Here is a 13,866-nt window from a genome sequence, read left to right as displayed (position 1 = left end):
CTTGCTTCCTGTATCCCCACCAGCACACTGGATTTACCTGCCTATCTGATTAACCTACAACATTGTTGTCTCTGTCCTTCGAGATCAAGGAGGTAAGACTGGGTGACTTGTTTGATGCAGCATCCTAAGAGACAGGCTGACAAACCCAACCTTGCTAGACCACCGAGTTTCACAGGATCAAAAGGTCACTGAAGGAACGACTTCAACCTGGGAGACTGGTTAAGTGAACCATGATACAGCTACACAAAGGCCATTACTTAGTGAGTTAAAAACAAGATCATGGAAGAATATTTAATGATATGGGGAAATGTCTCTGTTGTCATAGAGATAAGAAGAAAGTCTACAAAGCGGTATGTTTTGAAATTTTGACATTCATCCATTTAACAAACCTGTATTAACCATTCACTAAAGCTAGGTACTATTCTGGGCCCTGGAGATAAAGTGAGAACCAAACAAGGTCTGGTCCTAGGTTTCATAGGCTGTGCAGAAAATACCTGAGAGTTCTGTGACAGAGTGACAACTGATGGGGCGATGGTGGGTGGTTCTTCAGACGGGGAGGTCAGGGAAAACTTCTTAGAAGACATCACCTAGCAGGGAGCATCTGAGCTAGGACCCGATGAGTCTCATTCAACCCTAACAATCCCATGAGGTAAGTACTGTGCTAGGCTGAGTGACGGCCCCCAAACATGCCCATGTCTTAATCCCTGGGACCTGTGACTGCTACCTTACATGGCACAAGGGACTTTGCAGATGGGATTAATGTTATGGACCTTGAGATGGGGAGATTATCCTCAATTATCTGGGTGGGCCCAAAATAACCACAAGTGTCCTTAAAAGATGGAAGCAGGGACTTCCCTGGTGGCACAGTGGTTAAGAATCCGCCTGCCAATGCAGGGGACACGGGTTCGAGCCCTGATCCGGGAAGATCCCACATGCCGCGGAGCAACTAAGCCCGTGCACCACAACTACTGAGCCTGTGCTCTAGAGCCCGCGAGCCACAACTGCTGAAGCCCACGCACCTAGAGCCCGTGCTCCGCAACAAGACAAGCCACCATGACGAGAAGCCTGTGCACCACAACAAAGAGCAGCCCCCGCTCACTGCAACTCAAGGAAGCCCATGAGTAGCAACAATGACCCAGCACAGCCAAAACTAAATAAGTAAATTTATTTAAAAAAAAAAAAAAAGATGGAAGCAGAGGGAGATGTGACTATAGAAGGGGAAGGCAGTGTGTTGACGGGAAAAGAAATTCCTTGGCCACAAGCCAAGGAATGCCAGCAGCTTCTAGAATCTGGAAAAGAAAGAACAGATTCTCTCCTGGAGCTTCTAAAAAGACCAGCCCTGCCAACACTTTGATTTTAATCTGGAAGACTCATTTCAGACTTCTGACCCCCAAACTATAGGAGAATAAATCTGAATTGTTTTAAGCCACCAAGTTTGTGGTAATTTATTACAGGAGCAACAGGAAACAAATATAGGTACTATCAGCATCATCTCCCCTACCCAAGAAGCATCTCCCCTGCTGATCCAACAGTGTTTAGAGATTATCTAATACTTTAAAATCTCAACCTTCCATCAGGAATTAGATCAATGTGAAAAAAGCAGTTTTCTTTGGCTGTCAATATTTTCATATCAACACATTAAATTGCTCGGGGAAGGGCAAAAGCATCTGAAAGCTCCCAAGGGCCACTTCCCCCCAGGCCTTCCTAGGAAGCTGCCTTGATTCGGCTACTTCCATGAAACATACTTTTCTGGTTCAGCTTATTCAACAGGGCACCCAGCTGCAGACACTATCGCCTGAGCCCGGAGTCAGTCAGAAAGTGGATTCAGAACATGGATGGTCGCTTCCGAACAGCCCCAGCCACAGCACCTTCAAGGTCAGTGCTGGGCAGGTCTCCTGAGAACCGATCGTGTACACACCGAAGAGAAGCTGCACAACTCTCTCACAAACGTACGCATGTGAGTGAAACGTACACCAACGTAATCTGGCTCAGAGAAAGGCCTGGGAGGGTGGGCACTAAACGGTCAGAGACTACAACCAGGAAGGGGCTGTGGAGTCTTGGGTGAAGAGGGCTTTCCCGTTTGATTCTGCCCACCTCCATCATTTGGGTATTTTACAGGTATTTTTTCATGAACTATTTTTTATAATTTGAAAAAAAAACAATTTTTAAGCCATTTCAGATGGAATCCAAGACTGATTTTGGCAACTGCAATTTCCAAAACACACTGAACACGCCTGAGCAACAGCAAAGTTTTTGTTTTTATCCACTCAGAGGAGTAAAGATGTAGTCATGATGTAAGACCAGAATGAGAGAAACCACTGACCTTTACTGAGCTCCCACTGGACACCAACCACTGCTTCAGGAACACCCACACTTTATCCTACTGAACCTTCATGAGCACAGGCAAGAAGGGCATTATCTTTGCAGAGGAGGAGACCAAAGGTCAGAGAGGCAAAGTCAAGTCGGCGGCCTAAAGTCACACAACTGACTATGAGTGACAGAATCAGGACACAGACAAGGGGCTCTGTGATCCCAAAGTCAGAGTCCTTCCCAGGCCCCCTGCCTTCCCAAGCCTGAGACCTCTCTGACCCCAGCACTGTTAGTGGTCCCAGTAAAGATCTGTCCATTTCCTGTTCTCTGAACTCCTGTCTCTTCCTGGGAGCCACAGCGGTAAGACTGAAAGTGTGCTCTGAATGCTGCCCTCTCAGACTGACGGGGAAGTGTCCACATTAGGAAAAATAAGCAAACCTTAAGAAGCACTATGCACTAGAATTTCAGGTTATATTATTAAAGGCATCTGAGGTAAGAGAGTTATACTTCTCAGATCAACTGTTGCCACGACAACAGTAGGAGACAATCTATCCATAGAATAAAAACAAAGTTCAAATTAAATGACCACGCTGCCATTTCCCTTTCTTCTCTCTCCCCCTTTTCTTTCTCTTCCAGAAAGGCATCATGTAGAAATTTGATACGTAATTAACTTGCTGCCTCGCTAAAATCCAAAATTAATAGTAATTAGACATTTTATGAAAGGTAATTTCCTGACAGACTCACCCTCAACCGAAAGGTCCTGGTCCTGTGCAAGCGTGCCATCTACCACACTGACAAGCCAAAATTTCCAGAACAGGCTCAGCTTTCTACTCTGGATCACCACTCACTGGATAAAGTTTCCCTCTTTGCCCCACCACTAGGAAGCTCAGTGTCAAATTTGTAGTGTGCCTCTACGAGTTACATGGGAATTTGTGAGCTGTAGTTTGGGGTATCCATTAGGCTCTTGTGGTCCTCTGCCCAAATTCCTTAACACTTTTGTCTACCATTCTGCATACTTTTTAAAAACTTTTTTTAGAGTAGACATGCACACAAAATAAAATCCAAAAGGAATAAAAGGGTAAACAGTGAAAGTAGGTCTCCCTCCTCCCCCAGTTCATTTGCCTCTCCAAAGCAATGCTATTATTATCAGTTTCCTAAGGGGCCTTCCTGATACAGTATCCGCACTTACGAGCATATGCATGTATCTCATGCATATAGAGCACACTAATGGTTATTCAGCTTGCTTTTTTAAGGTATGCGCTGTATTGCATTTAGAAATTTAACCAATTCACTACTGCCAGGCATTTATATGGCTTCCGGTCTTTTCTAATCAATCTTTTTTGTAATCTTCCAATCTTTCGCAATCAATACCCTTATAAAACCATCAGTTTACCTATGCAGTAACTCATCTGTAAGATAAATTCCTAGAAGTGGAAATGCTGGGTCAAAAGTACCCTAGCTGCTTGATTGATTCATTCATTCATGTTAGTTTTATTTTTTAAATTAACATATAGTTAGCTTTTTGGTGTGTAAGTTCTATGACTATTAAAACACGCTGTCTTACAGCCATCACAATCAAGATACAGGACAGTTCCATCCTCCCCAAAACCTCGTCCATGCTCTCCCTTAGCACCCACTCCTGACACTGCAGCTTTATCTCTTCAAGCTTATCATACAAATGAAATCATACAGCACATACATAACCTTCTGAGACTGGATTCTTACAGTCAGATAATACCCGTGAGATCTGCCCAAGATTGTTAAAATAGTGGATTACACTGATTGATTTTCAAATAATAAACCAGCTTTGCACTCCTGGATAAATGCCACATTTAAATGTATTGCTGAATTCAATTTGCTGATAATGTGTTGAGGACTCTGTGTGTCTTCATAAGGGATACTGGCCTCCAATGTGCTTCTTTTGTACTGTCCTTGTCTGGTTTTGGTATCAGGGTAATACTGGCTTCATATTATGAGTCACTCCTTCCTCTTAGAAAATTGGTGTTATTTTTCTTCAAATATGCAGGAGAACTCATCAATGAAACCCCCTCTGGGCTTGGAGATTTCTTTTTGGGGAGGCTTTTAACTAAAATTTCCATTTCATTAATAATTACAGGACAACTTGGGTTATCTATTGCATCCTGGGTGAGTTTTGGTGATTTGTGATTTTCAAGGAAATGGACCATTTCATCTAAGTTATCAAACTTACGTACATAGAGTTATTTATAACATTCTCTTATTATCCTTTTAATTTCTTCAGGGTCTATAGTAGTATCTCCTTTTTTCATTCCTCTTACTGATAATTTGGTTCTCCTCTCTTTTTGTCAGTTTTGTTAGCATTTGATTTTGTTGATAATTTCCAAGAACCAGCTTTTGGTTTCACTGACTATTAATTTTTCTGCTTTCAATTTCAGTGATTTCTGTTCTTATGTGTATTATTTTCTTCCTTTTGCTTGCTTTGGGTTTATTTGCTCCTTTTACAGTTTAAGGTAGACAATTAGATTGGAGAACTTTTTTCTTTTCTAATCTGACTGGTCTAATGCTATAAATTTCCTTCTAAGCACTGCATCCCACAAATTTTGATAGACTGTGTTTTTGTTCAGTTCAAAATATTTTCTCGGGCTTCCCTGGTGGCGCAGTGGTTGAGAGTCCGCCTGCCGATGCAGGGGACGCGGGTTCGTTCCCCGGTCTGGGAAGATCCCACATGCCGCGGAGCAGCTGGTCCCGTGAGCCATGGCCGCTGAGCGTGCGCGTCCGGAGCCTGTGCTTAGCAACAGGAGAGGCCATAACAGTGAGAGGCCTGCGTACAGCAAAAATATATATATATTTTTTTTCTCATTTTCCTTGTGACATCGTTATTGTTCCAAAACATATTTAGAAGTATGTTACTTGTTTAATTTCCAAATTTGGGGAGATGTTCTTGTTATCTTTCTGTCACTGTTTTAGTGTAATTTCATTGTGGTTAGAGAACGTATTTTGTGTAATTTTAATCCTTTCCGATTTAGTTGCTTTTATAATGCAGGTTATGGTCTATCTTGGTGACCATCCACGTGTGCTTGAAAAGAATGTGTGTTGTGCTCTTGTTGGAGGGTGGAGCGTTCTCTAAATGTCCGTTAGCCTGGCTCATTGACGGTAGGTTCTTCTATGTCCTGGCTAATTCTGTCAATAGTTCTATCAATTACAAAGGGAGTGCTGACGCTTCAGTTGTAACTATGGATTTGTCTACCTGCTTCAGATCTGTCGGGTTTTGTACCATGTATTTTTGCAGGTCTTTTACTAGGTACACACTCATTTAATAGCATTATGTCTTCACCGGTAACATCTTACCTTATCCCTGGTAATTTTCTTTGCTCTGAAGTCTACATTTTCTGATACTAATGTATCTACCCCATCTTCATTTTGACTAATGTTTTCATGGTAGTGTTATCTTTTTCCATCCTTTAATTTCAACTGCCTGCTTTATATTTGAAGTGCTTTATATATATATATATATATATTTTTTTTTTTTTTTTTTTTTGCGGTACGCGGGCCTCTCACTGTTGTGGCCTCTCCTGTTGCTGAGCACAGGCTCCGGACGCGCACGCTCAGCGGCCATGGCTCACGGGACCAGCCGCTCCGCGGCATGTGGGATCTTCCCAGACCGGGGCACGAACCCGCGTCCCCTGCGTCGGCAGGTGGACTCTCAACCACTGTGCCACCAGGGAAGCCCGAAGTGAATTTCTTTTAGACAGCAATCTGTCAGGACTGAGCATTCAGACACACAATTGGTATGCTCATACCATTTACATTAAGGTAAATTATTGGTATCTTTCAATTTGGGCCTACCATCTTATTTGTTTTCTATTTTTCCTTCTTCTATTTCCTCTTTCCTATCTTGATTTCAGTTCTTGGAACTTTTGAGGATTCTATTTTAACATACTGTGTTTTTCACTCTCTCTATGTGTAGTTTAGTGGTTGATCTGAGATACAATATATATTTTTCACAATCTAATTAGAATCAATATTTTAGCACTTCAAGTGGAATGTAGAAACTTTACCATCATATCCCCTCCTCCTTCGTGTTTTATTTGTAATACGTATTACATCCACATGTGCTGAAAACCCCATACAACATTATACTTTTTGCTGAAACCAAACATATTGAAAAGAACTCACGAAGAGAACAATGGTCTACTGTATCCATGTGGACATTTACCACTTCTGTTCCTCTTCCTTCCTGATGTTTCAAGTGTCCTTCTCGTATAATGTCCCTACTGTCTGGAAAACTTCCCTTAGTAATTTTTTTAGATCTGCTGGCAACAAATTCTCTCAGTTTTCCTTTATCTGAAAAGATCTTTATTTCACTTTCATTCCTGAAGGGCATTTTTGCTGGATATAGAATTTGGGGTTGATGGTTCTTTTCTTTCAGCACTTTAAAAATGCTGAAATCACTTCCTGCTGGCCTCCATGGTTTCTGATGGGAAAATCACAGTCAGCTTCCTTTTTCTTAATTTGTTAATATCTTATACATCTTTTACATGTGAATATAACCGAGAAGTATTACTAATTTATCTAAAGGAAACCCTTCCCCACTTCCCAATCACGGACCACAAAGTCACAACCACCTCCTGCCAAGGCTACACCAGGAACACCTCTTTAGGAAGATTTCACCCACACGACCTCACCGGAGCAGAGGCTCAAAATTTCCCAGCAAGTCACTACTTCTCAAACCTTACGGCACATCGGATTCACCCACAGAGCCTCAACAAAAACAAAACACCTGTCAGACTGGAAGCGAGGTATGAGAAAGAGAAGTCAAAAGCAATTCTAAAGTTTCAGACCTGAAAAAGAAGGCTAAGGCTGTCATTTACCAAAATGGGGAAAGCTGCAAAGGTCCGACAGAGTGGAAAAGAAAATCAAGAGTTGGGACTTCCCTGGTGGCACAGTGGTTAAGAATCCGCCTGCCAATGCAGAGGACACTGGTTCGAGCCCTGTTCCGGGAAGATCCCACATGCCGCGGAGCAGCTAAGCCCGTGCACCACAACTACCGAGTCTGCGCTCTACAGCCCGCGAGCCACAAGTACTGAGCCCACGTGCTGCAACTGCTGAAGCCCTCATGCCTAGAGCCCGTGCTCCGCAACAAGAGAAGCCACTGCAGTGAGAAGCCTGTGCACCACAATGAAAGAGTAGCCCCCGCTCACCACAACTAGAGAAAGCCCGCGTGCAGCAACAAAGACCCAACACAGCCATAAATAAATAAATAAATAAATAAATAAATAAATAAATATTTTTTTAAAAAGAAAGAAAGAAAATCAGAGTTTAGCTCAGTGCTTGTTAACCACGAAATGTCTATCAGATGTCCAGGTGAAACTGTCCAGTGGGCAGCTGGCTGCCTACGTCTGGAGTTCAGGGGTGAGGGCCTGGCTGGTGGTCAGTGTAGGCATGACATTTACAGCCTGAGTCCAGCAGAGATCTCCCAGAGGCGCCCACAGATGAAGAAGCGCTCGAGAGGCATCCTAATGTTCAGAGGGCTGGAAAACTGAGGGCACCCAGCAAAGGAAACTGAAAAAGGAGGAAGAGTATGGTGACCTGGAAGCCACAGTAAGAAAGCCTCCCAAGGAGCAGAGAAGTGGACAAGGGCTGAGGGAAATAACCATTGGACCTAGCACCTGGAGGTCACCTGAAAACCAATCTCAGAGAAATGTGCTCAGTGGTACAGAAGCGTCTCAGGATGGCTGTACTCTACTTTTCCTTCACAACATTTATCACAGCTACAATTATCTGTAGAGTTATTTGTTCAAATCTTTCTTTCCCCGACCCCTGGTAAGTTCCAGTGAAGGCAGGGGCCGAATAAGTCTTTGCCCTTCATTATAATAACCAGGATTGATCCACACAGTGTCTCAAATTTGTGGAACACGTGAAAGGACCATGGAATCCAAGAAGGAAGGTTCCTCTTCATTCACAAAACAAAGGACTGTACTTCTGAGACAGCATCGCCACCCGCGCCCACCTGGCCAGAGCCCTGGTCCATACAAATGACAGGAGACCTGAAGGCAGCTATCTTCAAATACATTCTCCCCGGCTTTATTCTCAAGAGCTTCGCCAGTCCACCAGCAATTGCCAAAAGTGTACATGGCATACTTGGGCCCTTTATTTAACCTCCTGTGGGCAAAGATGGCTATTTTCCTCCTAATAGCCAGCATTCCCTTCTCACATGGCAGTGGTTCTTAAATTTTGGTGTGCATTAGAACAAATGCCTGGAGCATTGTTAAGACACAACTTGTTGTGCCCCAGCCCCAGAGTTTGTTTCAGTGTGTCTGGGGTGACAGGCCTGAGAACTTGTGTTTCTAACAAATGCCCAGGTGATGATGATGTTAGCTTGGGGACCACAATTTGAGAACCACTGGTTTAGTGTGATTCTCATAGTTATTCTTGGTCATTTTTGCTTCCCCTAGGAAAAATCATAATGCAAGCTGACAGAAAATTACTTGCATTTCAAAATTTTTATGAAATTTGAAAAGTTAACTTAAAGTATCAATAACATTGCATCATTTTAAAAATGGCAACCAAAAAAGAAGATCCAAACCAAGAGAATGTGGCCCAGTTAGAGTGAAGTCAGCTGTGCCCCAGAGCACCCTGGGCAAACCACATACAGCACCCAGTCCACTTAATGGACCAATTTATTAACAAAAAGTCATCACAGCCACACCCGAGTACTAACTCTGGGCCACACACTGTACTAAACATTGGGCAAAAATACTTCACATAAATTATCTGTTAATTTATAAATTAACAGGCCCATTCTGCAGATGAGGAAACAGAGAAGTCACTGGCCCAAGGTCATACGGACAAGAAGAGGGGATGCCGGAAATCAAACCCGAGCCTTCAAGTCCAAAGATCTTGGCTGGTGTTCGTACCTGAACCCTCGGCTCACCACGGGCTCCTTGAGACATGTCCACCCATCTGCTTTTGTGTTTCCAGTGCCCAGTACAAGACCTGGCCCCCAAATGGCGCAAGGTTTGCTGAACAAGCAAACTAAGGGATCTATGGAGGGCACAGGCTCACCCTCTCACACTGTGGTCCATTTCTCGTTCACAGGAAACGAACAATGATACCAGCAGACACTTTCTAGCACTTGGGACATTCATAACTGCTTGGAGCACATGATGTATACTCACTCATTTAATCCTCACCACCTCGGAGGCAGGTACTATTATTCTCCTAACGTTAAAGAGCAGGAAAATGAGGCTCAGAAGGGTTAAGGAACTTGCCCAAAGTCACACAGCCAAAGTGTAGCAGAGCTGGGATCCAAACACGATAAGTCTGACTCCAGAGCCCGTGCTTTTATTTATTTATTTATTTATTTTTTAATTAGTTTCTGCTTTATAACAAAGTGAATCAGTCATACATATACATCTGTTCCCACATCCCTTCCCTCATGCATCTCCCTCCCTCCCACCCTCCCCATCCCACCCCTCCAGGCGGTCACAAAGCACCGAGCTGATCTCCCTGTGCTCTGCGGCTGCTTCCCACTATCTATCTACCTTACGTTTGGTAGTGTATATATGTCCATGCCTCTCTTTCGCTTTGTCACAGCTTACCCTTCCCCCTCCCCATATCCTCAAGTCCATTCTCAAGTAGGTCTGTGTCTTTATTCCTGTTTTGCCCCTAGGTCCTTCATGACTTTTTTTTTTTTTTAAATTCCGTATATATGTGTTAGCATACGGTATTTGTCTTTCTCTTTCTGACTTACTTCACTCTGTATGACAGACTCTAGGTCTATCCACCTCATTACAAATAGCTCAGTTTCGTTTCTTTTTATGGCTGAGTAATATTCCATTGTATATATGTGCCACATCTTCTTTATCCATTCATCCGATGATGGACACTTAGGTTGTTTCCAGCTCCGGGCTATTGTGAATAGAGCTGCAATGAACATTTTGGTACATGTCTCTTTTGGAATTATGGTTTTCTCAGGGTATATGCCTAGTAGTGGGATTGCTGGGTCATATGGTAGTTCTATTTTTAGTTTTTTAAGGAACCTCCATACTGTTCTCCATAGTGGCTGTACCAATTCACATTCCCACCAGCAGTGCAAGAGTGTTCCCTTTTTTCCACACCCTCTCCAGCATTTATTGTTTCTAGATTTCTTGATGATGAGCCCGTGCTTTTAAATCACCACGTGATGCTACCTCTCTCAAGTACAAAAGACTTCCAAAGAGAAAGGGAAAAGGAATTAGAGTTTACTAAATATCTCAATTATGCTTTAGCTCTAACTAGAGGTATTGTCACCATTTGGGATCACAAGTCTGGACACTCGGACCACAGTGATGGGCTCTCTAAAGTGGGGAGGGGAGGCTGTGTGAGCCGACACCTGTGACAGCAGCCAGCTCGAGCCTGGTGCCCAGGAGCTTCCTCTCAGGGGCAGGTCCCTGGCTCTGGATCCCTCTCAGGCCTTGCCAGCTCGGGGGAGGAGGGGACAGGGTGACAAATGAGAGGGCCAGAGACACAAAGCACGAGCAAACAGGACAGAGGCAGGATTGTATGACGCATGCAGGTACGATTACATCCTTTATTATTGATGGTTAGAGCCAGATGGTCCTCTTCTTTGCAATACTGTGTTACTACATAATTAGCTGACCTAGTCACTTCAGTTCACAAAAATCCTTTAAGTCCAAGAACATAATCCATGTTCACCTTAAAAAAAACCGGGTATGACACAGATAACAAAGAAATTCAAACATGATGCAAGTGACATTAAGAGCCATGGGAGGGCTTCCCTGGTGGCGCAGTGGTTGGGAGTCCGCCTGCCGATGCAGGGGACACGGGTTTGTGCCCCGGTCCGGGAGGATCCCACATGCCGTGGAGCGGCTGGGCCCGTGAGCCATGGCCGCTGAGCCTGTGCTCCGCAACGGGAGAGGCCACAACGGTGAGAGGCCCGCGTACGGCCAAAAAAATAAATAAATAAATAAAAATAAAAAAATAAAAATAAAAAATAAAAAAAAGAGCCATGGGAAAATCTATTTAGCATAATGGTTACTTTTTTGAGAACCGTAGATTTCTTTAAGAATTTTATAACAGCTTAGCTACTGAGTTTCCTAAGAAATGTATAGCTTAGCTCTGCATACAAACACATCATATTTTAATTGTATGCTATTTTAACAAGCCTACACAATAAGTGATTCAAATTCAAAATGTAACAGTCTATAAGAATGAATTCCAACACTGATTTACTTTGTGAGTTTCCTAGGTCCAGACAACTGCTATAAGGAACACTACACAACATTCAAAACATCTTTAATTTGACGAGACATAAAAAATGAAGTATGTGCAAAGCCAGCTTGTTGTCCAAGCCAGAGCCCCAGCCCGTGCTCACACACTGCACCCCTGGACCTCACATGTTTATACTCAGAGGGCCGCAATACTCTGCAGCCCCACTGCCACCACTGCGCCGAGCCAGACCCCACTGTCTCCCACCTAGACTAGTCCAAGAGCCACACTCTCGCCAGGGGGACCTCCTCACTCCCTACAAAAGTAAAACCCTTCAGGGGCTCCCCAGAGCCTCCAGGTTAGAGACAGGTTCCGCATGCATCACATCCCACCCCACAGGTCCCACGGACAGCCCCTCTCACTGCTCCCTGGGTTCACGCTGCACGAGCCGCGCAGCGCCTGCCCCTCCCTTCCTGCAGAGGCACAGCAGCTGCGAGGGCCCTGGCGCCCAAATGCCTGGGGCTGAACTCCAGCTCTGCCGCTTACTAGTCGCACAAGTCACTCAGCCTGGTCTCAGGGCTTCTTTGGTAAAATGAAGACAGTAACAGTACATTCTTCATAAGGTTGTTGAGTTTTAAATGAACTAGAAACCCACGTGCTGGCTCATTTATCGCCAGGACATAGTAATCACTCAGTCCACGACCCCCATTACTATTAATTCTCTGTCACACCGTTAAACTCACACTTCTGTGCCGCCTCGCCCGTCAGGCCCGGCCTCCCTGCCCACACGCCTATGCTGCTCCCTGCGACACCTGCACTGGAATCACCCCCTCACCAGAGGGCTGCTCTGGAGCTTGGGTGCAGTGCCATCTCTCTTAACTCCAGTGCTCACACTTAGAAGTGTTTGTTGAACAACTGTCCGTGAATACAAAACTGAGGTTGGGGGGTAAGGCTGCTGCGGGGCAGTGTCACAGCACCGGGCAAGCACCGCACTGTTAGGATGGCTGGGACTCAGGGCCAAGCAGAAGATGCAGGTGGTAACGATCAGGGCTGCCGAGGCCGCTGACATCCCCGGCCTGGCTGAGTCTGTGCTTGAGCCCCCCTCCCTGTAAAGATGAGCGCATGCCTCCAGCAGCTAGCATCACCCCCTCCACGGGGAGCGAAGTAGCCCAGTGGTGGTGAGATTCCACAGGCCTGGCCTGACCCTGAACCCCATCCCCTCCCCGCAAGATATGTGGGCAGCATCGGCCCGCGAGGGGAGGAGGTCATACTGCAGCCTGGGTAACAGTGGCCCTAGGTTTCCTGGTCTAAGGAAGCACTGGAAGGATTAAGTCCTTCCCAAGAAACCGCTGGGATCAGAGAGGGAGAATTCTTTTTTTTTTTTTTTTTGCGGTACACGGGCCTCTCACTGTTGTGGCCTCTCCCGTTGCAGAGCACAGGCTCCGGACGCGCAGGCTCAGTGGCCATGGCTCACGGGCCCAGCCGCTCCGCGGCATGTGGGATCCTCCCGGACCGGGGCACGAACCCGGGTCCCCTGCATCAGCAGGCGGACTCTCAACCACTGCGCCACCAGGGAAGCCCAGGGAGAATTCTTTAACATCAAACACAATTAATAAAAATTTGATAGTAAACACATTTGCAACTCTTACTGAAAAAAAAACTGATTAAATTTCATCAAGTTATAAATATCTAAAGCCCAGCTCTCTCAACTGAGCTTTCCTATGTGTGCATACAAGCTATAAGAAATGAAAAAGGTTAAAGTCATCCACATTCTGAAGACAGACTTAAATTTTAGGTACTTAGCATGCAAGTTAAAACAAAGCTTTCCAATTTCAAAGCCTCAATAATGGTCATTTCTGCATGGCTCATAAATGTATGCTGCACACATATTTCAGTGTTTTGTACCTTGTATACCTTTTGTATTTTCTTTGACTCTTTCTGGGCATTCTCTCGGAGTGGTACTTTTCCAAATAACTTCCATCCCAAGTCATTTTGTTTGTCAAGTCTTGCATTTTGTTTTCTAGCAAGCAAATTCCTATCGGAAGAAAATAAAAGGGTTAGGGAATTGTTGGGTATTTACAGAAACGCTAGGACAGCCAAATCGCTCTCTAATGAAAACAAGTAGACTTTCCTTTGAGAGAACAATGTGATGAATCACAAACTTTAATTCTGCAGACTTAATTTTCATGTAGACAAAGAATTATGAAGCAGGTGAAAAGACCTTGAACCACAGTAAGTTTTTTGTTATTCAACAATAACATGTACAAGTTCTATCATTTAGAGTAAGGAAATGTATTATAGCGTAACAAAGCATATCCAAAAAAAGTGAGCTTTGAAGTCAGACCAAACTGAATTGAAACCCTGGCT

The 13,866-nt window shown here is 44.4% G+C and overlaps 1 protein-coding gene across 6 annotated transcripts in view; it reads right to left on the bottom strand.

The window, feature by feature from the left end:
- TBC1D14 (TBC1 domain family member 14) overlaps positions 1-13,866 on the bottom strand; it is a 106,819-nt gene that overhangs the window by 44,719 nt on the left and 48,234 nt on the right. For 5 of the 6 annotated variants that reach the window (XM_081253918.1, XM_081253915.1, XM_081253917.1 and 2 more), the window contains one exon: positions 13,405-13,534. In XM_081253918.1, coding sequence (XP_081110044.1) covers positions 13,405-13,534 — 130 coding nt within the window. The remainder of the gene's footprint in view (positions 1-13,404; positions 13,535-13,866) is intronic. The other variant, XM_081253914.1, reaches the window with a different exon arrangement.

The sequence above is a fragment of the Mesoplodon bidens genome (genome assembly GCF_964165515.1).
Source record: "Mesoplodon bidens genome assembly, chromosome: 1".
In the NCBI taxonomy this organism is placed as follows: Eukaryota; Metazoa; Chordata; class Mammalia; order Artiodactyla; family Ziphiidae; genus Mesoplodon; species Mesoplodon bidens.
This window is presented reverse-complemented; position numbering and strand designations above follow the sequence as displayed.